This window comes from Aspergillus luchuensis, chromosome 3, assembly GCF_016861625.1.
Source record: "Aspergillus luchuensis IFO 4308 DNA, chromosome 3, nearly complete sequence".
Taxonomy (NCBI): domain Eukaryota; kingdom Fungi; phylum Ascomycota; class Eurotiomycetes; order Eurotiales; family Aspergillaceae; genus Aspergillus; species Aspergillus luchuensis.
In genome coordinates, this window is record NC_054851.1 from 2,975,975 (window position 1) to 3,002,705 (window position 26,731).

General features: G+C 50.0%; 10 protein-coding genes across 10 annotated transcripts; 4 read left to right on the forward strand and 6 right to left on the reverse strand.

The window, feature by feature from the left end:
* Positions 1-1,809: 1,809 nt before the first annotated feature.
* On the reverse strand, positions 1,810-7,710 carry ECM29 (ECM29 family proteasome component; the record flags this gene model as incomplete). Its single annotated transcript, XM_041687567.1, has 4 exons — positions 1,810-2,210; positions 2,270-2,352; positions 2,527-2,726; positions 2,803-7,710. The coding sequence occupies 4 exons, from the start codon at positions 7,708-7,710 to the stop codon at positions 1,810-1,812; spliced, it is 5,592 nt and encodes a 1,863-aa protein (XP_041541439.1).
* Positions 7,711-8,173: 463 nt separating this feature from the next.
* Positions 8,174-12,195, reverse strand: AKAW2_30993A (putative SNF2 family helicase/ATPase; the record flags this gene model as incomplete). The annotated part of the gene is made up of 3 exons (XM_041687569.1): positions 8,174-8,725; positions 8,789-9,246; positions 9,312-12,195. 3 exons carry the CDS (start codon positions 12,193-12,195, stop codon positions 8,174-8,176), a joined length of 3,894 nt encoding a protein of 1,297 aa, XP_041541440.1.
* A 1,640-nt stretch (positions 12,196-13,835) lies between these two features.
* sec53 (phosphomannomutase SEC53) lies at positions 13,836-14,917 on the reverse strand (the record flags this gene model as incomplete). Its single annotated transcript, XM_041687570.1, has 5 exons — positions 13,836-14,085; positions 14,156-14,230; positions 14,296-14,612; positions 14,664-14,726; positions 14,813-14,917. 5 exons carry the CDS (start codon positions 14,915-14,917, stop codon positions 13,836-13,838), a joined length of 810 nt encoding a protein of 269 aa, XP_041541441.1.
* A 557-nt stretch (positions 14,918-15,474) lies between these two features.
* On the reverse strand, positions 15,475-16,314 carry AKAW2_30995A (putative DnaJ chaperone (Caj1); the record flags this gene model as incomplete). The annotated part of the gene is made up of 4 exons (XM_041687571.1): positions 15,475-16,060; positions 16,112-16,172; positions 16,237-16,251; positions 16,308-16,314. The coding sequence occupies 4 exons, from the start codon at positions 16,312-16,314 to the stop codon at positions 15,475-15,477; spliced, it is 669 nt and encodes a 222-aa protein (XP_041541442.1).
* An 870-nt stretch (positions 16,315-17,184) lies between these two features.
* AKAW2_30996S (uncharacterized protein) lies at positions 17,185-17,658 on the forward strand (the record flags this gene model as incomplete). Its single annotated transcript, XM_041687572.1, has 1 exon — positions 17,185-17,658. The coding sequence occupies one exon, from the start codon at positions 17,185-17,187 to the stop codon at positions 17,656-17,658; it is 474 nt and encodes a 157-aa protein (XP_041541443.1).
* Positions 17,659-18,100: 442 nt separating this feature from the next.
* Positions 18,101-19,445, reverse strand: AKAW2_30997A (putative endoplasmic reticulum DnaJ domain protein Erj5; the record flags this gene model as incomplete). The annotated part of the gene is made up of 3 exons (XM_041687573.1): positions 18,101-19,149; positions 19,227-19,292; positions 19,373-19,445. The coding sequence occupies 3 exons, from the start codon at positions 19,443-19,445 to the stop codon at positions 18,101-18,103; spliced, it is 1,188 nt and encodes a 395-aa protein (XP_041541444.1).
* A 1,428-nt stretch (positions 19,446-20,873) lies between these two features.
* Positions 20,874-21,395, forward strand: AKAW2_30998S (putative COPII vesicles protein Yip3; the record flags this gene model as incomplete). The annotated part of the gene is made up of 1 exon (XM_041687574.1): positions 20,874-21,395. The coding sequence occupies one exon, from the start codon at positions 20,874-20,876 to the stop codon at positions 21,393-21,395; it is 522 nt and encodes a 173-aa protein (XP_041541445.1).
* A 26-nt stretch (positions 21,396-21,421) lies between these two features.
* Positions 21,422-22,552, forward strand: AKAW2_30999S (uncharacterized protein; the record flags this gene model as incomplete). Its single annotated transcript, XM_041687575.1, has 1 exon — positions 21,422-22,552. The coding sequence occupies one exon, from the start codon at positions 21,422-21,424 to the stop codon at positions 22,550-22,552; it is 1,131 nt and encodes a 376-aa protein (XP_041541446.1).
* Positions 22,553-23,695: 1,143 nt separating this feature from the next.
* On the forward strand, positions 23,696-24,773 carry AKAW2_31000S (Frag1/DRAM/Sfk1 family protein; the record flags this gene model as incomplete). The annotated part of the gene is made up of 5 exons (XM_041687576.1): positions 23,696-23,750; positions 23,816-23,897; positions 23,969-24,238; positions 24,295-24,500; positions 24,559-24,773. 5 exons carry the CDS (start codon positions 23,696-23,698, stop codon positions 24,771-24,773), a joined length of 828 nt encoding a protein of 275 aa, XP_041541447.1.
* A 448-nt stretch (positions 24,774-25,221) lies between these two features.
* Positions 25,222-26,616, reverse strand: ptyA (putative tyrosine/serine protein phosphatase; the record flags this gene model as incomplete). Its single annotated transcript, XM_041687577.1, has 5 exons — positions 25,222-25,798; positions 25,885-26,160; positions 26,219-26,298; positions 26,399-26,435; positions 26,498-26,616. 5 exons carry the CDS (start codon positions 26,614-26,616, stop codon positions 25,222-25,224), a joined length of 1,089 nt encoding a protein of 362 aa, XP_041541448.1.
* Between the last annotated feature and the right edge of the window lie 115 nt (positions 26,617-26,731).

The window sequence follows — 26,731 nt, forward strand, 5'->3', positions numbered from 1 at the left end:
TTAGACAGGGTGAAAGGCGAACTGCGAACAGGCGAATGGAGAGGCAGCAGCCCAACTGCCACCTTGACGCGAATGGCGTGTTTGTCTGTGGGTGATCCAAGGAGAACTGAGGTAAAAGGGAGAGGGGAAACAACCCCCCGGGATGGATGTGGTTAGGCCCGTATCTTAGGCGAAGAGACTTGGTTCCAATGAAGGCCCTAGGATACAGAATCTACTAAGTACTAAGGAAGTAGTACTCGACTATCCTAGACCATGGATTGCAGATGCCAACCATGTGGCAGCGAGGGTAAAAAGAAAGAAGATTTGAAATAAAGCCCGCCGGGGCCGAGAGAAGAAGGAACAGACCAGTCATGCTAGCCAGAGCAAAGTTGCTACCAAGGATGCTGATGGGACGATGCTTTTCCTTCCTCAACTTTGGGGTCCAACATCTCCTTCCTGGCATCCAATTAGGTCCAGGAACTTTTCAAGTGGAGTAGTACTAACCATGATCTACTTCATGACACACATGTCTCGCAGCTTGTCTTCTGTTTACGATTGATTGATTGATTGATTGATTGATCGATATGTTCCCTCCGTGAGCACTGGCAGGCTATAGTCGCGACCTGAATATAGACCAGGGCCCACGGTTCAGGCTGGATTTTGGGGGAGGGGAAAGGCGTCAGGTGAGTTCGGCCACGCCGATAGTATACGGGGGACCGTGAACGAGTCATGATGGCTCTGTCTCATCTGGTCAGGTTTGGGTCGGTATCGGACGATGCATCCACTTTGAGACTCGCGAAGCCACGATGGGTGCAAGCTCCGGACTGGAATTGGAGCATCTAACCCAATCCTTGGTAGGTTCACGTCATATTTTTTCGGGGCCGAGCCACGCTGGGTGGCTGCCAGAAGGATGCTAGCCAGACAAATGGATGTATCTAACTATCTATATTCAAATAGTGGCAGTTGAGAAAAGTGGGAAGAGCTGAAAGCGCATCCACCCAACCTTGCCAACCTTAATGGCGGGGGAGTAAGTAGTTAGTAGTATGTACTTACTACTAACTACTTTGTAGATAGTTCCCCCTGGCTTGGTCCTGGTCCGTCGGATGGATGGATGGACGGCCTTCAATGCCGGCTAGGAAGTCACTACTACTTCCTAGTAACTTACATTACGCGATGAGAAGGCGTACGGGCCACGTAACAACCGGCGTATGCTCGGTCTACATACAGCAGCTATTACCCTGAATTACCAAGCTGCGTCTGTACCAATAGCCGGTGCTAACCCAGGTGAGTCTAGCCTTGCTCTGCTAGACGCGCCTGGGCCAATCTAGATTCCTCGGGCTTGCCCGCAACCACGCTCAGTCGCTGCGAATTGAAAGCAAACAAGATCCCCCGTCACCGCTTCCTCTCTCGTACTTACTCCTTCCATTCAGTTCCTCAGATTTGTCCATGGGACGGACATCCCATTCTCCGGTCAGTGGTGGCTTGGACGAAGGATGATTGGTTAGGCGCAGGTCTGCATTACACTACAGAGGCAAGTTAAGGTTGGGTATTATGCACCTTGGCTATAATCTAGATATCTATCTAGCTGATTTATTGTAAGTCCTCCGGCGCTTCTGCCCAAACGACACCCTTACAACCGCTCCCCGCCCCTTTCCTGTGCATGCCTCCAGTTTGGGACGGGCACATTCAGGAGTGGCTCGGGTTCCTGACAATACCCAGTAGAGGTACGGACTAAGGTGGATGATACACATACAGTACTAGAAAGTCCCATGATCAATCTTCCGACTCTGAGACATTCTTTCCCCCGCATACGTACCCATGTCACAGGAATCATTGCAGATGGACGAGTGCCCGATCCAAGATCTGTCGCACTGGTCCCGATCTTTCCTCTTCCCGCCAGCTTTTCACCAGTTTCTGGATGGCCTGATCGATCGGGAGTTCCGTCTGCTTGCAGAGCTCAAAGTATGCGACAGCCGCTCGGGCGCGTTCAGCTCGAACGGCTTCAACGGAGAGGTCTATCTCATGAGCGAAGATCTCTACTGTTAGCGCCGCCAAGGACTCCTGGGGCCCACGGCGATCGGGTTCGCCACTCCGGTCCGATGCCCACGCCCCAATTTGGCCAAAGACTGCGCGCAGCTCCCGGTACAATGTAACCTGCACGTTTCTGCCCCCATGGCCCACTAGGATTCTGTGCAACACCGGTCTCGACTCATCCAGATGTCCGTGGAGGGCTTGATTTCCGTTAGCATATTGATGATTGGGCGGAGATGCCAACTGCAGGGGAACCCACTCTTTGCTGAAGTATGCGATGCAAAACTGAGGCATTGTAAGATACATACCACGCAAGCCGCCAACGTGTCGTCCAGGGTTTGTCTGCAGAGGTAATCAGCAACTGCCGTGAATCCTCGCCGAGTCACACGGGAGTATCTCTCGGATTTATTTCCGCCAACATATCAAGACGAATCAAAAGTAACCCCGAGAACAGAGGGATGAGTAGAAAGGAAACGCGTGGACTGAGAGCATACGGGATACAGACAGGGAACATACTTCGGCTTTTGATCCTTGCCTGAATCCACATCCATTGGATCTCCTTGATCTTCAACATCATCCAGCACGTGGGTGACAATGGCAATAGCGTCTGACATCAGATCCAAGTCTTTGCGTGCTTGAGCCACTCCGCCAAGAGCAGTAAGCGCATGGGGGCGATATGCAGGGTTATTCCGCTTCGCTTCTCTGATAGTGATAGTCTAGAAGGGAACAATTTCACCGGCAGTCAGAGAGCGGCCCATCGAAGATTTAAATGTTTCGGAGGAAAAGGCCTACCTTCATTGTTTCTCCAAGCGTTGGCTTCTCTTGCCATAATTTCTTCGCCTGGCCCGAGAACTTCACAAACGCTTCTAACACAACTTCTTTGCCCTCCCACGTTTTCCCGGCCACAGCTCTCTCCAGCACAGGCCAAACATACTCGCTTGTCGAGAGATCAATTTCCGAGTCCAGCGACATGATAGCCTTTGCAAGCCCCAAAGCTGCCGTATGCTTAATGGCCCACCGGGCCGATTCTAAATTGCTGGACACCAAGTCGGTAATTTCCTTGATGTAGAGAGACACCGTGCGGTTGCCTCCGACATTATCCTGCCACGTCTTCTCGAACACCTCTCTGACGTGTTCATCCAAGTCACATTTGGACACAAATATGAATGGCAGTGCAGCCGTAGCGAAGGCCATAAACCGGTCATTAGACAACTTCGAAGCAGCTTGTAAAATCTCAGCTGAAATGACCCGCTGATTAGAGTCTTCGGCAGTCATGTATAGTTCTTTAGCATGTTCGATTGTCTTTAGCACTCGATTATCCGAGGCGAGACGCAGGAGATAGCCAATAGATGTACAGTAGGATGCACTGACGGTGTCATTGCGATCCACCACGAATTTGCCGAGGAGCTGTATGAAACGATCTGCATAGGGGCGGAAGAGCATGGACCGCATGCTTAAAAGGACCAAAACCCGGCTACAGCCAACCTTAGATGGAAGCCCAACGGCCGAGCGCAACACACCTTCAAGCCTCGTGGCAAACTCTTTCATACTCTCTTCATCCAGCATGTCTATGAGGTACCTTTCAATCACTTCCATCATGGGAGATGTTCGAATGCTGGACAATCTCATCTTGTCGATATCTTGGCCTGTCAGACCATACTTATCGGCGTTTAGATGAACGTAGTTGACTGCTTGAGGCTCCAATGAACTCAAAGAATTCAGAAACTGTTCCATCATGTGGGGTATGAACGGCCGCAATGGTCCGCCTGGGCTTTTTCGGATCATTTGAATTAGGGCTCCGATGGCAAATCCTTGGACCTCCTCAACACCGGATTCCATGCCCTTATCACTCAATAGGAATGGGATAGCGCTTCGTAGCATGGTTTCAGCTCGCTTGGTATCAGTGTCGCTTGTCTCCAATGTGCGGATAATCGCATTGGTAATCGTCTGGCAAAGCTTCAATGCTGAAGCTCGAACGGTCTCTTTAATATCATCTAAAAGCTTGAAGGCCTTGGTAAAGATTTCATCCATGTACTGCGCGTACTTTTCGGGCTGACGACCCTGGATTAGATCGGCGATTGCAGTACAACTTGCCTGCCGAACCCTCCATTCCCGACCCGCCAAGAGGCTCCTCAACAGATCATTCATGATCTCATCAAAATGGGTCTCAATAACTTCCATCGGATCCTTGACCAGGGCCTTCCAGATGGTATTCATGGACCGCTGAACATTGGGGTTAGGGTCGAACCGGTAGCGAAATAGCTTAGGATAAATCTTAGGGTTCTTCGCCAGGTAACCGTTGACGCTCGAGTCAGAAAAGATACTGCTGATGCCCATTTTGCTGAAGGCCGCACGACTCGACCAGAGGGCATTATTCGAAGCTAAGGACATGAAGCGATATACAAGGGTTGGGTCACCGGCTTCGGATGCGAGGTTCATGATGTCTTTGTAGGTATTGACCGAGGAACCACCACCAGTAGGGAGAGCCCCGGGTTCGAACAGCTCTGTATTTTGGCTGACCCTGCCACCCGCGAGGGTTGAATTGTTCTCGGTGAAGGAGTTGACCAGGTCACGCACTAAATCGTCTTTCAGGCTTTGGTCGCCCATGCCATAAACGAGGCTTAACCCCTGTGCACCAGTTTCCTGTACCACCTCGTCTCGGTCAACGAGCAGGCTGCTAAATGAGCTTTGGCATTGACGCAGACGATCTTGCATGAGGGATAGATGACCGCAGTTTTTGACCAGACTCAATAACCAAATAGCAGATGCCCTTTTAAGCGACGGTTTCGGTGCGCCACATTTGGCGATAATTGTGTCAGCCACATCCGCAAGCACTTGTTCCGGCACATATGAGTCTGGCGACTCTGAGTCTACATCGAATTCCAGAACCAATGATTTGGAGTTCCAACCAGCCGCAGCATTGCTTAGCGCTTCACCGACTGTGAAATGTATCTCAGGGCTGCGGATTTCATGTAGGCCATAGAGGGCTTCCGTTAGGGTACTGAAATGTGAATCACCAGGGTCCTCCTTCGGAAAGATCAGAGAGAGGAGCCCCAGTGCCATTATGGCCACTTCGCTTTCGGCCTTCGCATCTCGTACGAGAACGTCTCTGATAGCTTTCCATTCCATATCAGAAAGAATAGAAGGAGACAGAATTTTGGAGAGACTGAGTTGTCCAATTGCTAGCTGGGCGGAACGTCGAAGAAGTGAGTCGCGCGCGTTTTCGATCATGTCACGGATCGTATGAACGAAATGATCCACATGGACGTTTGGCACCTTGGCTGTCATGTTACGGAATGCAAGTCTGCTCAGCATATATGATAGTGCTAACACTGCTCCTCGAACCCTAAGTGCACCCTCGCCAACTGCAGTTTTCCATGGCGTTATACACTCTGTACACTCCACAACCAGTGACATGAGGTCATTATCAGGAAGGGCAGGATGAGAGGCTAGGATCCCAATTGCGCGGGCAGCCATGGCCTGGATGTCTTGGTCGTTGCTCTTCAATGGGGTTCGCAGCACTAGTGTCTGCGGGACCACCGCCTCCACTATGTCGTTCGAGGCTAAAGAGCATATACTGACAAAATGCTTTCCGCATTGCTGCAGTCCCTCCCGGCTCTCGCGGGTAAGGCCGGCCAAAGCGCTGTTCAAAAACAGGACAACCTCTTCTTTGTTGATAGCCCGAAGATAATGTTTGAGAGAGGACCTTGCGTGTTCGTCGGATGTAAGCATCACGTCAAGTTTAGTGTCCCAGTCTTGGTCGACCTCTATGGTGGTATTAGAAGCAGAGAGTGCCTCCCAGAGCAGTATGTTCCTGATGAACGCTATGATGGATGCAAACGCATTCTTATAGGGACCCGATACAATTTCCGATGCAGAAAATCCAGATACTCCATTTGAGGCTGCCGATCCAAGTATGAAGCGAGTAAGTTCCGAAAACTTTGGAAAGTCATACCACATAGAATCTTTTCTGGCTATGGCCGAGTGGCTATCGTTTGAAGGACTCAAAAGTCGGTGCCAGAATGGATGTAGACCCTTCTTGCCTTCCTCCATAACTTCCTGTTTGTTTTCTGACCCGCGCGCGATCGCCATGAGATCTATCCAGCGGGCGACAACATCGTGGTATGGCAAGAATCTGTTAGCAAAACGTACAGCAGCGTACTGAGGACCGCGAACGACAGCGAACCCGCTAGCTGGATCTTCTCCTCCAGGGTAGTTATTCATCTGCCGAATCAGAAAAGGCCGCAGTTGGTCTTGGAAGTCACTGTCCCAGCTATCTATTGAAGAGTTGAGTATGCTTCCCAAGGCTTGTTCAATGCTCACAAATATCTGGGAGCTGGAATCGTCGGAGCTCAAGGAAGCAAACAGCCATTGAATGAGATCAAAGCCAGAGAGACCTTCCTGCCCATTGTACAATTCAAAATTGGTTTTGGGAACCAAAATACCGATGCTTTCGTACGCAAGACCCCGTAGACTCAGATCTGTACTTGGAAGTCTTTGCCCGCTGGCCGCTGGACTCGGCCATCCTTGAGACTGTATGAAATCTCTCAAGCCTGCTATGAGCTTGGGTGCCACTTCATCCAGGTCAGATGGAGAACCCATTTTAACAACCCACGTAGTGAAGTTGAATATTTGTGTTCTCAACTTCGAGGCCAACAGTCCTTGTGATGACCTTGCAGCATCTGATAGAAGGCCTTCTTCAATCACCCGCATAACACTCGCTCTATCCTTTGTCGCTCTAATCGATTTTCCAAGGAAAATCAGGATTCTGGTCTGCAAAGCAGGTCGCGCCGGAGGTGCGCCATCAGGCGTCCCGGCTCCAAAATACAAGCCATAAAGTTGTTGCACGACCTCTGCCGCCTCCATGTCCGGAATGAATCTTTTAAGAGTTTCTTCGCCAAGATCGGAGAGACGGGAGTTTGCATCTGCAGACGCTATGAGAGCAGGTAAGAATCGCTCTGTGTCGCTGAAAGCTCCACTAGCCAAAAATCTTAGAGCATTGACTTTGGTTTCTGTCAGATTCAGACCACCTTCTGCAGAAGGATTCCATGTTTCTGATATCGAAGCGTCCTTGTTCAAAAATGTATAATCTGCAGGAGACAACCCGGGACAAGTGGGCGAGCTCTTATCTGCGGGGGCAAGGAGCAACAATTTCTCAAACCATTTCGATAGAAATTGCGTATCTTGGCCGGACAGACCTAGTCGAGTCTTGAGCTGTATATCATCATCGCTGCCCTTTGGTGGTAGCTTAAGCAAGGGCAGAAGCCGCAGGACAAGGTTAAATACCACGGCGGCTTGGTTGACAGATGTCCCGATCTCAGAGATTCCCTGAAGCAAGGGAAGCAGGATTTCGACTCTAGCATCTGAGCCCAGGCGGTCAATACCTTGTTGAAGGTAAATCAAGTCGAAATGCCGGATGAGCTGGGACTTTTGCTCTTTGAACTGCTTCAGCAAAGCCGTGACCGGCAGTTTGATAGACGGGGCTTGGACTCTAGTGTTGACATGCTGGCAAACTGCAATCACTTTATTGCGAACAGCAAGACTTTCAGATCCCAGCTTCAATAAGAGGGGAGGTAGGTATGTATTTAGCAGGGTTTCCAGTTTGGCATCGGTATCCGCCAGCGCTATCCGAAGCTCAACCTTGGATATCAAGCTTAACTCGCGAGCTTCGGAGCTTGCTGGCGTAGTGTCTGTAGCCATAGAAATTGAGGTTATGTCTAAAGAAGAGAAAGATTACCACATTGATGTATTTTTGGTTCTGCAGTAACTCTATAAAGCTTCCTCAGGGGTATGATTGGGGGGGGAGAGGGTGTTATAAGTCAAAGAGGTTCTTGAGTCTGAGCTCAAGGCAGGCGATCCAACGTCACCCCCGCCAACCCGAGGCCACGATAACATCCCGAATTGGGAAGACAGTATCCACATTAGTCATCATCTGGGGCTCAGGTACCGCCGTGTGTGACGAAGTTGTATGATGGTATTTATGCCTAAGGTGTCTCGGAACATTGCCTAATGTGGAGCGCATCTAAATAAACTTTATCGGAGGATGTAATGACGAAGGTAAGCTAAACATTACATTTGATAGTATAGAGGTAGATAGCAAAGTTAAATGGCATGAGCCACACTATGTGATTCGTGTAATACAGTCGTCATCTTTCGCTGAAGGTCAAGCGTGGGCAGTAGCCTCGCTTCTCTGTTCAGCTGCCTCACCCCTCAAGAACCTTGCAACTTCACCTCCGGCGTCGGCCAGATGGGCATTCATGGGTTTGTTCTGGCTCGAATTACCGAAAAGACACTGCCATAGATCATCCTTCTTCACCATTTCACCTCCTGATGCCCCGCCTGCCATTAACTTGGACAGTGCTGCATCTTGCATTTCTAGAGAGTTAGCCGAATCAATGACAGTTTCAGTGAGTTTGGGTATCGATGTTCCATTATCCGAGGTACTAGTGAGCTGTTTTTCCTTTTTTTTCTCCTTCTGCATTATGTGGGCTAAGCGACGCGATACCGAGAGGTCATAGATCGACTGCTCGACAGTGTCGGACACCAGATACATCCAAACAGTGGTTGGCCGATGTTGGCCAATGCAGTGTACACGAGCGATAGCCTGAAGCTCAATTGCGGTGTTGATCAGAGGCTCACAAAGGAAGACATGGGTGGCGTTCACTAAATTGAGACCGGAGGAGTGTGCCTTGGCGTGTAAGAGGAAGCATTCAACCTTAGTAACGATGAAAAGTTAGACGCTGCTTCCTGGGCCAGATTGGCAAGATATTATACTTACTGCAGGGTCACTTTTAAAGGTTTGGATGCCATCCTTGGCGTCAACGCTGCTGAAACCAATCTTGAACCGGGAAAGCGCATTGGCGAGGATCTCAAGAAAGTTTTTGTATTGAGAAAATACAACCGACTTGGCCCCGGGATCATGCTCCCGAAGCCATAAGATATGCCGTGCCAAAGTATCGATCTTTGTGCCATAGGAGCTATCCAGGTCAATGTTCTTGATTTCTTTCAACGTGCTCGAGCTGATATCGGCATATATAGAGTTTTTTGAAGGACGTTCGAACTCTAGTTTAGTTGGCGCCTTCTCCTCCTGCACGACAAACTCTTGTGGCTTATACGTGATCTGATGGAAGTCGTTTGCTTTCAAGCGTTTTTTGCACGTGGGACAAGTTCGATGCTGATGCCACCACATTCGCAAGCAGTCCTTGCAATATTTATGACCGCAAACCGTCAGAACACCTGCATTAGGTTAGCACCACCGCTACATAAAGGCACTGACTTGGATTTGTACTGCTGATACTGACCGACTTCGAACCCAGACTGGCAGATGACACATATCCTTGATGTCTCGTCTGAGCCAGACTCATCTCGCAGGTGGATTAGATACCGACGTTTCGCTCGCAAAGAAGAGATTTTCTCGTCAATTTCACTCTCCTTTTTGAGCTTCGAAGTGAAGAGTGTCACATCCAATGGCTTACCAACACTGTTTTCATCATATGGGGCAACAGTGTCAGATATCTGCTGCAGTTGACGATAATATTCAAGCCGATTGTTCATCGTATCTCGAAACATCTCAACCTCCCTCTCCAAGCTGGAAGCAGCCTTAGACTGTTCAGCTGCCAGTTGGCTTGCATGTCTTAACACGAGACTGACATTCTCAAGCTCTGCACGCGCTCGAGAACTTCCTTCATTCGCTTGCCATTCAAGCGCGGTGGTCAGGCTGCGAAGCTCGCTGATAATGCCTCGAAGGGATCCGAGTTGCGGATCAGGCTTCAGATTACTGCGTAGGTTCATCACTTCCAGGAATAGGGTTGGAGAAGGCCCTTCACCCTTTTGTGCTTGGATAATTCCTTGCTTAACTTCATGGGCAATGAGAACGTTCTTTTGTCCAGTTAAGCAATCATGACGGTCGGCGAACATTGCGCGCAAGGCTTCCATGTAAACGTACATTTCATCCTGGTGCTTAGTGGATTTTTCATACTCGTCACCTTCTAGCTCCGACTCGTCCTCTTGATCGATGAGTGACTGGGAGAGGAACTTTATCATGGTTTGTCGCCAGCTATCGTACTGTGCAGCATGCTGATTCATGGCTTCACAGAAGTCTTCGAATCGCTCGATCACGCGCCGACCTTCTAGCCCTGTGCTATATACCTGAGGCATCATCTTGGGAATGCTCACAAATTCCTTCTTGTGCGACTTCTCCCTTATCATTCTCATGTAATGGCCGACCTTTCGGGAAATATCAACCAGCATCTCCTTCCGGATGGATTTAGCTGTGGTATACGCCTCCTCTTCCTGTTTCTCGAGGAGTTTGAATTGTTCAGAATCATGTTCCGTGAGCTTCGGATCCGACTTGATCTGGTAATACGCGTTACCCATAAAGAACACACAGATGTGCTGGACCTCGAGAGCTGAGCGCAGTCTCTGACGATATGTACCAATGCGGGTGTTCTTTTCTGTTTCTTCCGCCTCGTTATCACTTATTGAGTCTACTGACACAGAATCTTGGTTATCGTCCGCGGAGGTGACTCGACTCTTCATCCGTTCCGTTTGCAATCGGTCCCGGCATTCTTTAACGATTGCACTTGCTCGTTCCAAGCACTCCTTCCAAAGTTGAAGTGCTTCATGCTTGCGCATTGCGTTCTCCAGCAACTGCCCCCGCCGAAGCTGAGATAGGAGCAAAGTGCGCTCCTCTGTATGTATGAGCACGTCATTCTGGTCGATCATAACCTCGAGAACCTCATTCACCGACCGTAAGGGACCGTTATATCCAACGCCCAAAGTCCGGCGACCTGTGCCTGCAGGATGAAGGCAGGTTTGACGGAGCCTGACAAGCCAACTTCGCATCTTTTCCACCACTGACGGGTCATTAGGGTTCCATTCATCAGTTGTCGGTGCGCCTGATAAATCAAGGCCACAATCTTCACACATCTGCTCGTACAGCTGGCCATAATGTTGCTCTTCCACTGCAGTGAAAGGGACTGTTATAACGACCCTCTTCTGTGGTGGCAAACGAAGCTCATTGCGAACATGATCTTTGCTATGACGAAGGGCAATTGTGTGAACTATGTGTGCTAAGATAGATCGGAAAGACACGCATAGCCTATTCCAGATGAAGCCACAATAGGGTTCGTAATGAAGAAAGAGCAGCAACCCCAGAAGATCTGCAATATCTTTACGAAGAGGCGTTCCAGTTACCGCCCAAGCCAGTTGACGTGGAATCAGACGAGCAACTCTCGCTGCATTGCTGACACCGCTCTCAATCATCTGTGCTTCATCTAGGCAGACCCGCCACCAGGATATCTGAACAAGCGGCGTTTTTCTTGCCTCAAAACGCTTCTCATGCCGCAGGTTTCGCTTTGGAGCATCACCAGAATAGTGGACCTCCCGAGCAAGAACGTTGTAGGTAGTCAGCACAACATCATGATCCGATATCAGCTCGACCAGTTCATTATCTGCTAGTTTCTGATGACGCTGGATCCCTTCATAGTGATATACACTCAGCCCTGGAGCATGCAATTCAATCTCTTGCCGCCACTGCTCAAGGATCGCCGGGGGCGTTATGATCAAAGTCGCTCGTGATGGCTTCAAGCCGTCGACGCGTCCATGCTGGCCTGTATCCTCCGAGAACGTGAAGCGTCGATGGAGGCAAATCAAGGTGATCATTTCGACCGTCTTACCCAAGCCCATCTCCTCGGCTAGTACGCCCCCGTTGAGGACGTTCTCGGCATCATACCAGCTTGTGATATTGGAAGTAACGACCATAAATAACTGACTGGCGAAACACTCTTTACCATTCGCATCAGTAAACCTAGTGAAGGATACTGGCAGGTCACTTGCAGGCTCCCGCTTTAAAGGAGCAATTCTCCCGTCTGGTTGGAGTTCCACGCCTTCCCTTTGCAACAACCACCTGACTGCCCTTCTTTGAAAGGGGAAAAGCTGACACTCCAACATGTCACACTTTATATCTGCAGATGAAGCAGGGTTGTCTGGTGGAACATGTACATTGTCATAGAATTCACGTGGGGACCAACCTGTTGCACCCATATCCCTATGGTGCTTTTGCCGAGGATTTTCGAATATTGTGTCATCGTCATCATCATCCCGCAAGATGTACCTCGAGAAGACTTTTGCCGGACCAGCCAGCATCTTGTTGATGTCTGGGACATCAAGGGAATCTCTCCACATGATGAACGTCTCCAAGCTGAACGTCTTCCTATCAGACAGACGGTGAAGAGTAGATTGATAACATATTGAAGGCACATTCTTCTGAAAGTGATCGGCGCAAGCAAGGCTTGAGGCGAGAGACAGATGATTACCCAATCGAACGAGCTCCGGATCAGATCTTTCAATAGTGAAAACTGTTTCACGCCTAAAAGCCGACACTAGTGCCAGGCTGAGACAGCTATGCAGCCCTTCATTCTGAACAGTAGCAGACTGGGTTGGAGCAACCCTATTTACATCGAGGATGACAGGTACAGTATCCAGCAGCTCGGTAGCACCGTCCTTGTCATCTCGATCATGAGTTACAGAGTCAAAGTTCTATCGAGAATCAGCAAAGTTGGTCTAAAGAGACCCGGGAGAGTCCGGCTCCTGTCACACAGGGAGGATACATACCAAGCGCAGGTCGAAACGCGCCAGTGGTATATAACCTATTGGTACTCGTGAGTCCGATAAACCATTGAGCTGTCTTAGACTCCGAGTTGCCGAAGCCAGCTTGCGACGTTTACTTGGATGCTCATGGGTCACTGGCTGCTCGGGCCTGACGAAGGCAGTGGCCAACGATTCCGGGACATTGCCTGAGGTGTGAAGGTTAGTAGGGAATAACAAGATATACCACCTAAAATGTCGAGGATTCATACCAGGATAAAAAACTTCTGCATTCAGTACAGTCATGCCGCCCCCTCTTGTCTCTGACGCCTCAGCTTGCCACCAAATAAGTGTTGAGTCGAGTAATACTCTCTCACTGTTGCTCCGATACGGCGATCAGATAAGCAGACCTCACGTGCTGATAGGGCTGGGTTATATTAAGTCCGGAATCTTTCCGTTCTAATGCTTGGCTTAGTCAGTCAACCATGAACGCAGAGGCCATGGAAACATGCCCTGCAGTGACGTATAAATTGGAAGATTCGTTCATATAGTTTGAGTTTCATCTACTTTTGAACATGTTTGGGTCTCATACATGTTTGCACCATGATCTCGGGCACCGCATGCTTCCTAACTGTCAGTGTCGAGTCTCTGCTCTGGACTAGTCCTGTTGCTGGAATTACAGCGTTTCGCAAGTGAGATGAGTTATCATTATTCACTTATAATAGAATACCATGGACCGTATTTCTGTTTCTCTTGTTGCTGTACAAACCATTTAGAACTGGCGTTAGGTCTTACTTCATAATATAATTTTCTCTATTCTATCTAATCCCTGCTTTACAGTTTAGTCTTTTCGTTCCCATGGGCCTGCTTACACCATTTAATTGAGGGAATAGGAGATACAGTTTAGGTTCCGCATGCGGCATTAGTAGCTGGACTCCGTGTCAGGAACTCGCGGACCTACACTGTCACTTCCTCATCTTGTGCTTTTGAACATAGTGGTTTTTCTTTTAGGTACAGCGCCTACTGTTTTCGTAACCAAGGAAATGCTATGAGTTGAATGGACCAGATGACGGAAATGATCGACCAAGGTAAAGGCACAATAGCAATATGCAAGACGTTTTTCACTGTCCTATTCATAGAGAACGCCAAATCCTGTTGGCTAGTAGATAATATTTAGCTGATATGACCGTTCCGGACCCTGAATGCGATTATGGCCCTCCTGTCTTCCAAATCATCCCCTAGAGCTGGAAGAGCTCCCTCAACTGTCTCATGGTGTCATCAGGGTCCTCAACGGAGTGACCGATCGTCCTAGGGTCACTGTAGATCTCGTAGTCGTTACCACCAGGGAATGTCTTGTCACCGAAGAAGTGGATTGTCTTATAATCGATACCCGTAATGTCTTTCTCGGCTTCGACGTGTTGTAGGCAGTAAGTCTTGTCCCAGCCGGTCGGGAAAACGTCAAACGAGATTTCACCACCAATAGAGTAGCTGTTCAGAACTGTTAATAACTGTAATGACCATACGCAGTCACTGAAGGCCTGGTGATCCTATCACATACCTCAAACCATAGTCAGGGAACTCCTTCTTGAGCGCATCTACAAGGTCGCGGCGGATGTTGTGAATCTTGTCATACCTGCTCATAAAATCAGTCAAGAGGTCCTGTATATGTGAGCACCGAGCTACCACTCGTATACATACGCTTCAAACTCCTTCCGTTCCTCGGTGCTAGCATTTCTGCCAATCGGGCTGACGTTGATCATGCCATTGCGGAATTCGACGAAGGTGCCGCGCTTCTTAGGAATCTCCACGTTGGCGATGTACTTGAGCAGAAAGTTGACCAACTTCTGATATTTTTCCTCTCCCAGCCATTGGATGAAGCTGTTGCTTTGAAGAGGCTTGCCCAGGCGGAAAGCGGTCAAACCGTTCTCGGCGAAGCAGAAATCGAATAGGGTTGTGACGTCCGTGGTGTTTCTACCGAGCTGTTCTTGCTGCTTGGGAAGATTCGAGCCACCAACCTGGCAATGTGAGACTGCGCGCTGAGCCTAAGAGGAATGAAGACAACTAACGAATCCGATCGCGCACTTGTGACGCAGCTGAGAGAGAAGCGTGAGCATCTCCGGGGTGACATTCTATAATCGGTGTAAAAAAGAAACAGATTAGTCCTTCAAAATACTAAACGAATAGACAGTTGATCATTTCATTCTTGCGAACTTACAGCTCGGGCAGGCGTTAACGTCTTGTCGACATCAAAGAGACAGATTGTGCCCTTGAGGGGGCGGTCCTGCAGGGCAGGATAAACTCCGGCTGCTTCAGTGGCCATAATGGATATAGAATTGAAAGATAGTTGAGGAACAAGGTAAGTGAGAGAGACTGAAGCCAAAGGCGCAATTGACTGAGGGGCAATTGGACTATGTATCTTTTCAGGGGCGGACGTTGTGACAGCCGCATGCGGTGAGCTGGAGGGACAAGCGGGGGTTCCAGACAAACATTCTTACAGCTTAACCGTATCGGGCGGCTTCCAGACAGCTAGGCAGTGAGGCACCAAGGCCAGGCCCAAGGCGGTCAATCTCCAATTTCTCCATACGGATGATCCACGTGGGGCTTGCTTCGCTTATCGATAAGTGTGATAAGCCATACGGTGGTTGCTGAGAAAATCGCAGGAAAAGGCGTAAATAGTACTACTCCGTACATATATTGCCGTTGCCATTGTGCTTGTTCCTCTTTCATCTGTAGTCAATGTATCTCTGGTTCCGAGCGTACAGATACTGATAGTGTATACAAGTTCCATTAAGACTAGCTATAGGCCGATAAGACTCTTGTATATGAGGCAGACAACAACGCCAGACCAACTCGAACTCCTTTCCATCGCGTGAAACGTCAACGGCCCATGGTCGTCTGAAAGACCTTGGCTGCTAATTCACTCAAAAGCCTTGCTCGATCTGTTTGAGGAAGCTGGAGGAAGACATCGTAAACGCTCTTTCCTTTGGCATCTCGCACTGCACCAAGACGATTGCCAGCGACTGCGCCAGCCAATGCTCCAGGAGCATTAGCTACGATGAAACCGAGAGCACCACCACTAATTCCACCTACAACGGACCAGAACCGAGATGTTGGATGTGAACGAGTCTGACCGTCAGCATCTGTGCCTTCGCTGGCAAGGCCCTCTTCACGCAGCATTTCTTCAAACACCGACCCGAATTGCTCATTTGCACGTTGCTCACTATCAGCAGTGCTAGTACCAAAGCCAAAAGCGGACCAGGGAAATCCTCCTGCACCTCCACGGGGCACTTCCTCCTCTTCCTCCTCAACACCGCCTGCCATCCTCATCGCATCATACTCCCGTCGGCGTGATACATCCGACAACGTGTAATAAGCATCGCTAATCTCCTGGAACTTGCGTGTCCGAGCCGCCCTTTCTGGCGAGTCGACAGGGACTCTGTCTGGATGAGACTTCAGAGATTCCCTACACAGTTCAGAACAGAGCATGGTCGCAGCATGATGGGCATTGACTCACCTTTTGTATGCATTGCGAATCTCTTGTTGTGTCGCTCTGGGGGATACTCCCAGTACCTTGTCTACATATGGCATTGATTAGTTCGGACACTTTCTATACAGTATGTAGAAGTTGGCATTTCGTACAGTAATCGCGTTGTTCTAATCCACAGTCAGTTCATATGTTAAAGTCATGAAACACATTCGTGCACGCTTACTAGGCATGTCTAAATGTCTCTATGTTAGAAAATATGCCGTGCTCCTAACTCAGATGGTGAAGAGCCAGATGAGTGTAGCTTCATTTGTGTCCAACTCTTCCCGAGAGGTCATGACTCGGCGGGGGGAAGATGACGTCGACGAGGCATTTATGCCTCAGGCATCAGGAAGCACGGAACGAAGGTTCGGCCTTTTCCAGCGACTCGGTTCTGACTAAACAGCAGAGACGGGAAGCCCCTGAGGGCAGCACCAATCATGGGGATGGCGCCAAAGTTAGGACGCCCGGAACCACTGTCACCAGCCACTCGTAGAGAGCGCTGTACGTACGCTGCAGATGCTAGCCACTGCTAGGAACACACTAAACAGTAGGCACAGTTCGGTGTTTAGTGATGGTTTTCAGCTTTGCCTCCTGCACAGACGGGGGAGTCTCACCTAATCCCCTCCCCCCTTCATTTCATTTAACTTCCCTCACACGGCTCGCCATGCTACTTTAACCCTCTCAATTGCACGCTTTTTAGGAGACTCAAAGTTGTCTATGATAGATCATATTTGCAGTCACATTCAATTGACAGCAGTGTGAACCATCCCAGCTTGTGACTTGTACAATATCCGCACCGCAACCTAGCTGTGGAGCTGGCCAAAACGCCTGGACCTCCATTGTGTGCATTTGCAGCACGCTACGACTCCGCAATAGCGCGATTGCTTTTTACAGGCTTCACCAGCACACAATACATCCAGAGGGGCCATACTTTTGTGCTTCCAGCCATCTTCATCAATTAATTCGCTTGGGAAAGTACTGTGTTAGCATTGGCCGAAATTTTAAATCTGACCCTGCCAATAAGTCGCTCAAGCACCCATATTCAGGAACACCGATTCAAGATGGGCTGGTTTGATGGAAAATCTTCATCCTCGTCTTCCCATCACTCTCATTCCCGCCGACGTTCTTCCCCCTCACGACGTTCCACTTATTCAACTCATCATCCTCGTCACTCTGCTCCCTCGATTTTCAGTCTGAACGGCGGTGGTAGTCGTGTCGGACGCACCAGCCCGTCCGTGCTCTCTTCGTCCTCATCGCGGCGCGCACGGCCCCGAACAGGCTTCGTACAGAAGGTGGTTCGCGCCATCAAACGCTTGCTCCGCGACATTTACGACTATGCGCGTCGGAACCCGGTGAAGGTTCTCATGCTGGTTGTCATACCGCTCCTCACGAGTGGTGTCCTGCAGAAATTGCTCGCCATGATCGGAATCCGACTGCCAAAGGGGCTTTTTGGCGGGAACTCATCGAAGCCCAGTGGCAACAGCATGTCAGACAATATCAAGGGCCTCATGAACATTGCGAAAATGCTGATGTAACTACTGAGGCATTGCTTTGCGGTCTGTATTCCAGCGCTTCTGCACTTTGATGTATGAATGGGAATATCAGCGAGAATTAGTCAGATAAGATAGACACGACACGATCATGATACGACAATGACGATACGACGCAAACTTGACCTGATGCTTCTTGGTTACGATGTCCGTTGGCGGTTGCGGGTAAATCCAAAGAGTCATGTTCCCGATATGTTTTTGATATTTATCGTTTACGGTGTTATGCAAATGTTCAAGTATTTAGACACGAGTTCAATGAAACGTCCCCACGGCCTTCTCGCCTTCAAAGATATTTTTTTGGACACCAAACATTATTTGTACATATGCAATGGCAAGAATTGTTCGTAAGCTCTTTGGGGGGAAAGCATCGAACCACAGAGAATACTGCTTACCAAGTAAGCGGGTTTCGCTATCTATGTCGGATTCTTTACGATCTCTGAGACCGCTTTCCCCGCCTCCTTGCCTTGGAAGGTCTCGCAGAGCTGGCGGTGCCTTCAGTCGACTCCACGACTTCGGAAAGCTCCTCCTCTGACTCAGCACCGCTATCCACCGCATTTGGAGCGAGCAACCTGCCAACCGTCTTAGAGTAAATCCAGCCCGGCAAGCGGAAGACCATCGTGTCACGAATTGTCGGACGCTGAATCTCATCGACGTCGAGCAAGAATTCCTGACGCTCGCCATCTTCTGTTTCCTCCTCCAGGAACACATTTCCAAGAGAGTCGACAATCAGTACCTTCCCATTCTCAGCAATCACCTTCTTCCGCTCCCCGGTGGGCTCCGTCTGAGGCTCGGAAGTGGGCGTGGCCGTTCCAGAGTTCCGGGATGTCGCCCGGCCACCTTTCTTGCCCTCCTTGCGGTTCTCCCTGTCCATCATGCGTTTTTGGCGACGGTTCATAGGCATAGCACTCTGTTCGGGCTCCGGAGCCGGTGCCGGAGTTGGGGCAGGAGCTGAGGCACCATCAAGACCGGGGATACCCCGGACACCAGATTCATCACCCCAGGCAGCTCTCCTCGCTTGACGGATGTAACGATCGACGAACTCCCGCTGGCGCTTCCAGCCCAGCACCAAAGCAGCGTAGTGCGCACCACCACCAAAGACCAGGAACAAGCCAATAAGCACGGATCCCAGACCAGGACGGAATCGCGAATAGTAGTAACCAGTTCCCTTCCACTTGGGGAAACCATTCTTCAGGAAATGGTCGTAGCGCTCGCGACCCGGGCCACGGAGGATATTGGCGACGGTGTTGAGGCGAGCGGAGCGCTCATGAGCCTCCTTCACGGCCGCGGCGATTTCGCGCTTCGAAGGACCATTGTTGACATGGACACCGGACTTGGAGGACTTGGAGCGAGACTTGTCCTTGGAGCTGTTGGCGATGAAGGACCGCTTGACTTTATCAGGATGCAGAAGTCGGGACTTCTGACGGTAGGCCTTGCTCAATTCATCTTGGTTGGCGTTGGGTTTGGCGCCGAGAAAATCTGTCCGTTTGGAAAATGGTCAGTGGCGGGGGACTATGGAGGTGGAAGGGGAATTTGTTTGCTCAGGGGACACGTACCGTAGAATGTCACATTGGGACCTTCTGCAGCGGCGAGTTCGTCATTGATACGGAAGATTTCATAATCTGGAGAGTCGCAGAGATTTAGTATATGGGAATAGAGAAGTTTGCGGGGTACAGAAAGGAAAAAAAGAGCAGCAACTGACCTTCTTTAGTCCAAGCCGCGGCCAGAACAATCAGGGCTACAAACGCAAACAGACGAAGTGCGATGGACCTCATTGTGGAAGAAGGGAGCGGTCAAGCCGCTGGACCCGAAGCGAATGAGAAGAGAACGAATGAAACAGAATGAGCAGTGGAGAACAATTGATGCGCCAAACAAGAGACTACATGCAACTCATGTTCATGATTCAACAAGTGGTGAAGTACTTTGTAACTTGTTCTTCCTCCAAAAACGAGATAGGTGGAATCCTCAGGCGACGATACCGCCAAAGCAATGATCTGTCATCAGGCAGGAATAGCGTTACGTTTACGTGACGAGAGAGCTAGGCCTAGAATGGGCAAATCCGGGTTCACCGCCCAGATCGGTATGGAACGCCTGAAACGGAATTACGGTACGGGTCCAGTGGAGTCTGCAGCTGCACGACGTGGTCCAATAAAGGATCCAAGGCCAGGTGAGGAGAAATCGAAAAGAGGAGATAGGTAGATGGAAATGTGATTGATACCTAATGTTTGCAGAAGTGGCTATTCCAACTCACAGGCTGGCTGGCAGTAGAGAGAGGGGGTGGTGGTTGGGACAGCTGGGGTTTAAATTCGAGACAAGTCCCCTCTGGCAGTAGTGTAGAGGATAGTGAGTGAGTTACTGAGTGCTCTTCTTCCTCGAATTACCACTTGAAATAGGGCATATCAGGCATGGAATTGGAAGAGCAGTGGAAGATGATTGAGGGGAAGTGATGGGGATGGCTTCTTGAGTAGTCAACCCTCAAGAGTGATCGTTCTATCTCTCTCTCTCTCTCTCTGTCTAGATCTCTTCTTCCGCATCCAGCTTCGAAGGGTCTGTCTCTCTACTCTCTCCACCCATTGCTGCCCTGCTTTCTATTCTTAGCGGGCCTCATCCACCGTGTGTCTTGATTGGATTCGAGGGTCCATGAAACCGGAGCAGTGACTGGAGCAGTGACTCAAGCGTTGGATCCAAACGTGCCTTGTTTATTTGCCTTGCCCTCCATTCCTCCGATACCTTATAAGAAGCACCCGAGTCCACTTGTCTTCACAATTAACCTTCTTTGTTGCTGGGCGGTACCTCTCAAGCCTGTTACAAGGCGGATCGGTACCTGGAGGGTACTTACTTCGGTTACTTTGTCTGTGCTTCCCGCCTGGGACCGCCGGGGGGGGAAAACCACGAGAAAAATACCGAGACCAGTACTGGAATACGCCTAGACTAGTTCGGTGCTTCCAGGCTGCCAAAACGCCTCGTTGGTTTTGCTTTCGGGCCAGCTAAGCCGCTTCCAATCTTCCTCGACAAAAACATTCCCCGGTCTCTCTTCTCTCTCGGTCCTTCCCCCTTTTCTTTACTGCTTTTACTACACTTCATCTCCATCATTTTACCGTCTTCAGTCTTCTCACACGTATCACTATTTTCCCGATCCACTTCATCTCATTCAATTATCTTTCTTCTACCGTATCTTACAAACTTCGCCCGAATCTCCAAAAATGCCTCTCCAGATCCCCATTGATGCGATCACCTCGCGCTTCGGCGAACGGTTCAACAGCGTTCGCTCTCAATCCCTCGGCACGCGCTTTGCCAACCTGCGTCCCATCTCCGAATTCCTGGACATCAAGCGTGTCTCCAAGCCCGCCCACTTTGGCGAGGTCCAGAGCCGTGTGAACTACAATCTGTCCTACTTCTCTAGCAACTATGCCGCCGTCTTCGTGATGCTCAGCATCTACAGCTTGCTGACCAACCCCCTGTTGCTCTTTGTCATCATCCTGGTCACCGGTGGTCTCTACGGCATCGGAAAGCTCCAGGGTCATGACCTGGAATTGGGCTTCGCCCGGTTCAACACTTCCCAGCTGTACACCGGACTGCTAATTGTCGCGGTGCCTCTGGGATTCTGGGCCTCGCCCATCTCCACTGTGCTCTGGCTGATCGGAGCCACCGGCGTGACTGTCTTCGGCCACGCCGCTTTTATGGATAAACCAATCGAGAATGCTTTTTCCGAGGAGGCGGTCTAGGTGGTCGGCCGCGAACTCCTTACGGTATGCCCCGATGGGGAAGACCACCGGGGGCACGAGTGGGGAGAGAAAACAGACGTGCAGCTCCGTGGGTGGACGGTGCGGCACGGATCGAGGAGGTTGACAGCGAGGAGGAGGAGGATGCATACGCTCGATCGGCGTATGCGAGGCAGTCGGCGAGTCGGGACGAGGGTGGAGGGTCTAGGTTGCGCAGGCGGAAGATGGATTACGATGATTATGTGGACGAGATGAATTCGATTGATGGGGTGGACTATGATCTGCGTGAGGACATGGACAGCACAGTGGCGTATGCAGTTCAGCTAGCCATGAAGGACAAGGAGGAACGGTTGGTGGATCAAGCCTTGGAACGAATTCGACGCGCTCAAAAGCAGGGTCAGAAGAACGTACGACTTTCGGGTCGAGAAATGGAGGCGCTGGAGCGCAAGCGCATGCAGGCAAACCGCACTCCTGATCACGACTACCGGAATACAAGTCCCCAGGTTTCCCCCGGTGGCAGCCGATCCTCGAAGCCACCGGACAGCCCCAGCAGCAAAAGGGGAGCGCAGCGGAGAGGGTCCAATGCCTCGACAGCGAACAAGCATGGCGTGCCCTCACCGTTAGCCGAAAACAACGCTGCCTATGCGTTCTGGGCCTGGACCTCGGGGGCCTCTGGCGGGTCCCCAGCTTCTGCACGTTCGCCATCTGCCCGCACGCCTACAAGCCAAGCACCGCCTCGATCCCCGCTCCAGCCAGCTTACGCCTTCGACCGCCTGGCTTCCGTCCCTCAGATTCGCACACCGGTGGGCGTGAAGAGTCCCTCTGTGCGTTCCCTTCCCGATGATCCACAGTGGGCGCCTCCGTACCCTCCGCCGTATCCAAGAGAACCGCCGCCGTACCCGACCGATCGTCGACGCCCCGAGCCAACTCCATATATGTCAGGCTACCGCAGCGTCTTTGACGATTCTGCGCGTAGCAACAGGCGAGGTGTGACTGCTATGCCGGGGGCTGCGATGGAGGGGCGTCTCAGTCCAGAGGAAGAAGAGGAGGAAGAAAATAGTTCCGATAACAGCGCCATGGTTGAGCGCCGCGTGGCCGGCAGTACGCCGACACGGGGGCCAATCGGGCGAGGCAGTCGACCCCGGAGCAGTCGATCTTGAAACCCCCGAATCGTGCCCTTTCAAAACGTTGCTTTCTTTTCTATCATGGGCGGCTCATGTCGCAGCTGATTTAGCCTTGAGAATATTTCTTGCGTGGATTCCCATGGTTGATTTTCTTGCGCGTATAAAACGTAATGGAGTTCGTCTAGAGCGGGTTACCTGAAATGATACTATTGATAGTGATGATTTGTTTTCCAGATAATCATATTAGTAAATGTTAGTAATGTAACGCGTAGGGAGGTCCCCAAGTAGTAGATCGTGGTGGCAGTGAAGTATGTAGACGAACTCGTAATAGTACAGTTCATGCAAGTCACCGTGGCTGGTGGCGGTTCCCGAAACCTAAACGGACGGACTGACTATAAACATTGTATCGACTGTATAAGACGATCCGAACAGAATTGTGTCTGCCTAGACTACTAACTGGGCAAACGATGGGATGATGAGCTAAAAAGAAGTAGTAAGTAACTAAGCAAGATGGATGGACTAATTAATTGGGGCCTGAAATGCGAGGAACCGCGGAGCGATGACGTCGATGAGGTCATGGGCACATTTGGCTGTGCAAAGAATGCCAATACCAGCTTCTGCTTTGCTTCCACTCTGGATTTACTTTGCAGAGCTTCCGATCCAGCCGGCAGTCCATTGGATAGACTTTGGGATCTACTCTTTCAGCAGTGATGCCACTCTCCTGGCCGGTGGGCCCTTTTCGTCGTCACCATCTGGGCAGTTGCGTGTTAAATCAAAGACAGACTCGGTCTCTCCACCGACCCAGTCTTTTTGCTCTTCTTTTCCCTTTAGTCACTCTTTTATTCCTCCTCTCCTCTCCTCTCCTCCCCTCGCTGCCAATTTCGCCCTCTTGTCGTCGGTCAAGGTGTCACCAACGCTGTCAAACGCCGCCTACCTGCCTCTTCCTGCTGACCCTCGGGATCCATTGATTGACGACAAGCCACTTCCGCCCCTTCCGGCGCCTGCGTTCCACCCGATCGCCCATCGCGACATCTTATACTACCTCGAGTCAGTTTTTCACGGCAGCTCTTCTTTTGGGCAGCAACGATTGCTAGAGTGCGCCGATTGCTGCGCTTGCTCACTGGGACACTTATCACTTCACTGGAAGAGGGGAGGCCATATATAAATAATTTAGCGAAAATGTGGATTATATCATTTTGGATATTCCCGATCATCTCGGCGTGCACATGGATTGGTAGCGTCTCCCCCTATACAATTGTGGGTCAATCGTTCCGACAGAGACTGACAAGTCCCTTCTAGCCATGTTGATTGCGATGCTGGCAACCTGGGCCAGAGAAGGATCGCCGATATATGCCAGTATGGAGACGGGCCAGACCATTGCGTAGGTGTCACGCGACCTTGGTTCTAGTATGCGACTGCAATGCTGATTGTACACCTTTCGCGAATTTCTAGCTATATTTCCGACGTTGGAGCACAGGGTCTGAAGCCGCTGTTCATTGCGGGCAGCTGCGTCACCGTCGTTTTTCTTGATCTCTCGTTCCTGTCAGAACGCTGGTTGCGACATGCGGGTCAATTGGTCCCGAACAAGGGCAAATTCGACAAGGCCTGCGCAATCGCGTCCATTTGCTTCTCGATTGCGGGCGCCTTGGGATTGATCCTCCTTTCGATCTTTGATACTCTTCGTCATCCGAATATGCATGATGGCTTTTTGATCATGTTCTTGTTAGTATCTCATTGCGCATACAGGAAGAAGTCCTCCGAGGCTGACATATCTGCAGGGTTGGATACTTGATTAGCGCCATTCTCATTTGCTGCGAATACTGGCGTTTGGGAATCTTCTATCGCTCCCAGCACCGAGTGCTCCTGGCCAGTTTCATTATTAAGCTCTCATTCGTCATCATTGAAATCGCGCTGGCCATTGCTTTTGGTGTCCTCGGCAACAAGGGTGGTCATTACCGGAACGCAGCGGCAGTTCTGGAATGGGGTGAGTGATCTGTAGATGATTTCCAGCAGATATGGATAGATTGACTAACGGAAGACAGTGATTGCGCTCATCTTCACGTTTTACGTGCTTTCTTTCGTGATCGACCTGCTGCCCTCGGTGCGCACGCGCAAACATGTGCCGCAGGGCGAGAAGGTGTCCCGGCATGGACAGACGACAGCGGCCTATCCCGATGGCACATACGATTACGAGGAGCCCGTCACAACGGACTCGGCAGGGCCAAATGCTAATTACTACCGGGGACAGCGGATATGATTAGGCCTTTCTGAGTGGGCTCGGTGTGAGAAATGGTTTGACTATTTTGGAACGATATTTAACGATATATACCCCGTGGATAGGAGTGGTTGTATAATGGAGCTGAATTGATTGATATATTGATAGTGTGGCTGATGTTGATGTCTCTTGGGACCTCTTGTTTGGATTTACGATCTGCGATCCTCTTTGCACATATTGATCTGTGACGTTGACTGTATAGTACGTGCCTAATATCTGGATAATGTATGATCATTGAGAGTCAGTAACACCTACAAACTACTACCATAATTACCAGCAAAGACGTTATAATAAAGCAGACATGATTACATTATATCATCGAGTAAGACATCATCTAGACCTAAAGAAATCAAATCTACCTATACATCCACCCCTTAAATAAGGATACCAAAGAAAACAATGTAAGAAAGAAATAAGAAAAATAAATAGATCAAGCCAACAACACCTCCCTAATCCTCTCAACCTGCTCCCTCCCCACCCCAACCGTCCCCAAATACCCCTGTACCCCACCATACCTCTCCTCCAAATGCCCCCGAATCGTCTCCACAAAGTGCCGCGGACACTTGGTATAATCCTCCGACAACCCCAACAACCTCACCTCCTTCATGCGCTCCTCCATCTCAATGACCAACTCGCCCTCAGAACGGAGATAATCCTCCCTCATCACCTCCTCCGGCACCACATCCGCCACAAGCAGAAGCAAAAGAAGGATGATAAGACCCGTGCGATCTTTGCCTTGCGTGCAGTGGATGAGAATCGGATAGGCACTACTATCCTCAGTCTCATTCTCATCGCTCCCATCTGCGGCAGAGGTAGAGGTAGAGGTAGAGGTAGAGGACGTGGATGTAACAGAAGAGAATAAATCGAACAACGTCTTCATCTCCCCATAACTACTATCCAATGTATCCATGCCTAGTCCGACTAATCCCCGCGGAGACATGACCTGCTGTCCGACTATTTGGACGGCTGCGGGGCGGTAGCCTGATGCTACTAGGGCTAGGACTTTGCTGTATTTTTAAATTTCTTCCTTTAGTTTCTTTTGATCTCTAGTGATTATAAATAGAGGTTTGGAGGGGGGGGGGAGGGAACATACAAGAAATTCCACCAATCTAACCGCCAGAGAAGCGTCCGCTCGAATGCTTTCCCTGTTAAACTAACGGGGAAACGAGTGACAGTTGGGAGGTCGGGGAGGTGGATGTCTGTTGATGTTGCTGATGCTGTTGGTTCTGGTACTGGTGCTGGTGCTGGTGGTGTTGATGATTGTCGTTCGGGTGACTCTGTTGATGATGATGACGATGATGACTCTGTTGAAGCAGCAGCAGCAGCTAGTTCAGCTAAGCGCTTATTGGTGGCTATTTGATGTTCGGTACTGTGTTTTCCGTCAATACGAAGGAAAAATCATGAAAGTTGAAGGGTAGAAGAAATACCTCGATCTCAGATCCACAACCGTTGAGATATGGAATTCATCTACAAGACGGCGTTTGTCGCGCTCAGAGGCATCGTCTAGCTTTAATGAATTGGGACGATGTTAGTATGTATTCAGTTCAAACAGCTTTTCCATATATCATTGATATACAGAATATGTAAGAGTGGGTAGGTATATATACCCTTGCACTTCGAAAGAGGATACCCTCTTTCAACACCCTATACAAACAGCCATTAGTACACAGCATACGATATATCATATAAATAAGGAATCCGCATACCTCTTCCCAATCAACTGGTTAATCGTACGCCCAACGTCCCGGAAATTGATAATGTTGTCGAAGGGACGACCCGGAGAATCGAGATCTACGCTCGATTGACGGGGATGCGAAGAGGACATGATTATCTTATATGATGTCTTGTTCCTCCAGGGTTAAATGTATTTTGAGAGAAAAAGGAGGGGTTTATATATAGTACAATTGCAGTGTCCGCAATAATCTTTGTGAAGATTCAAC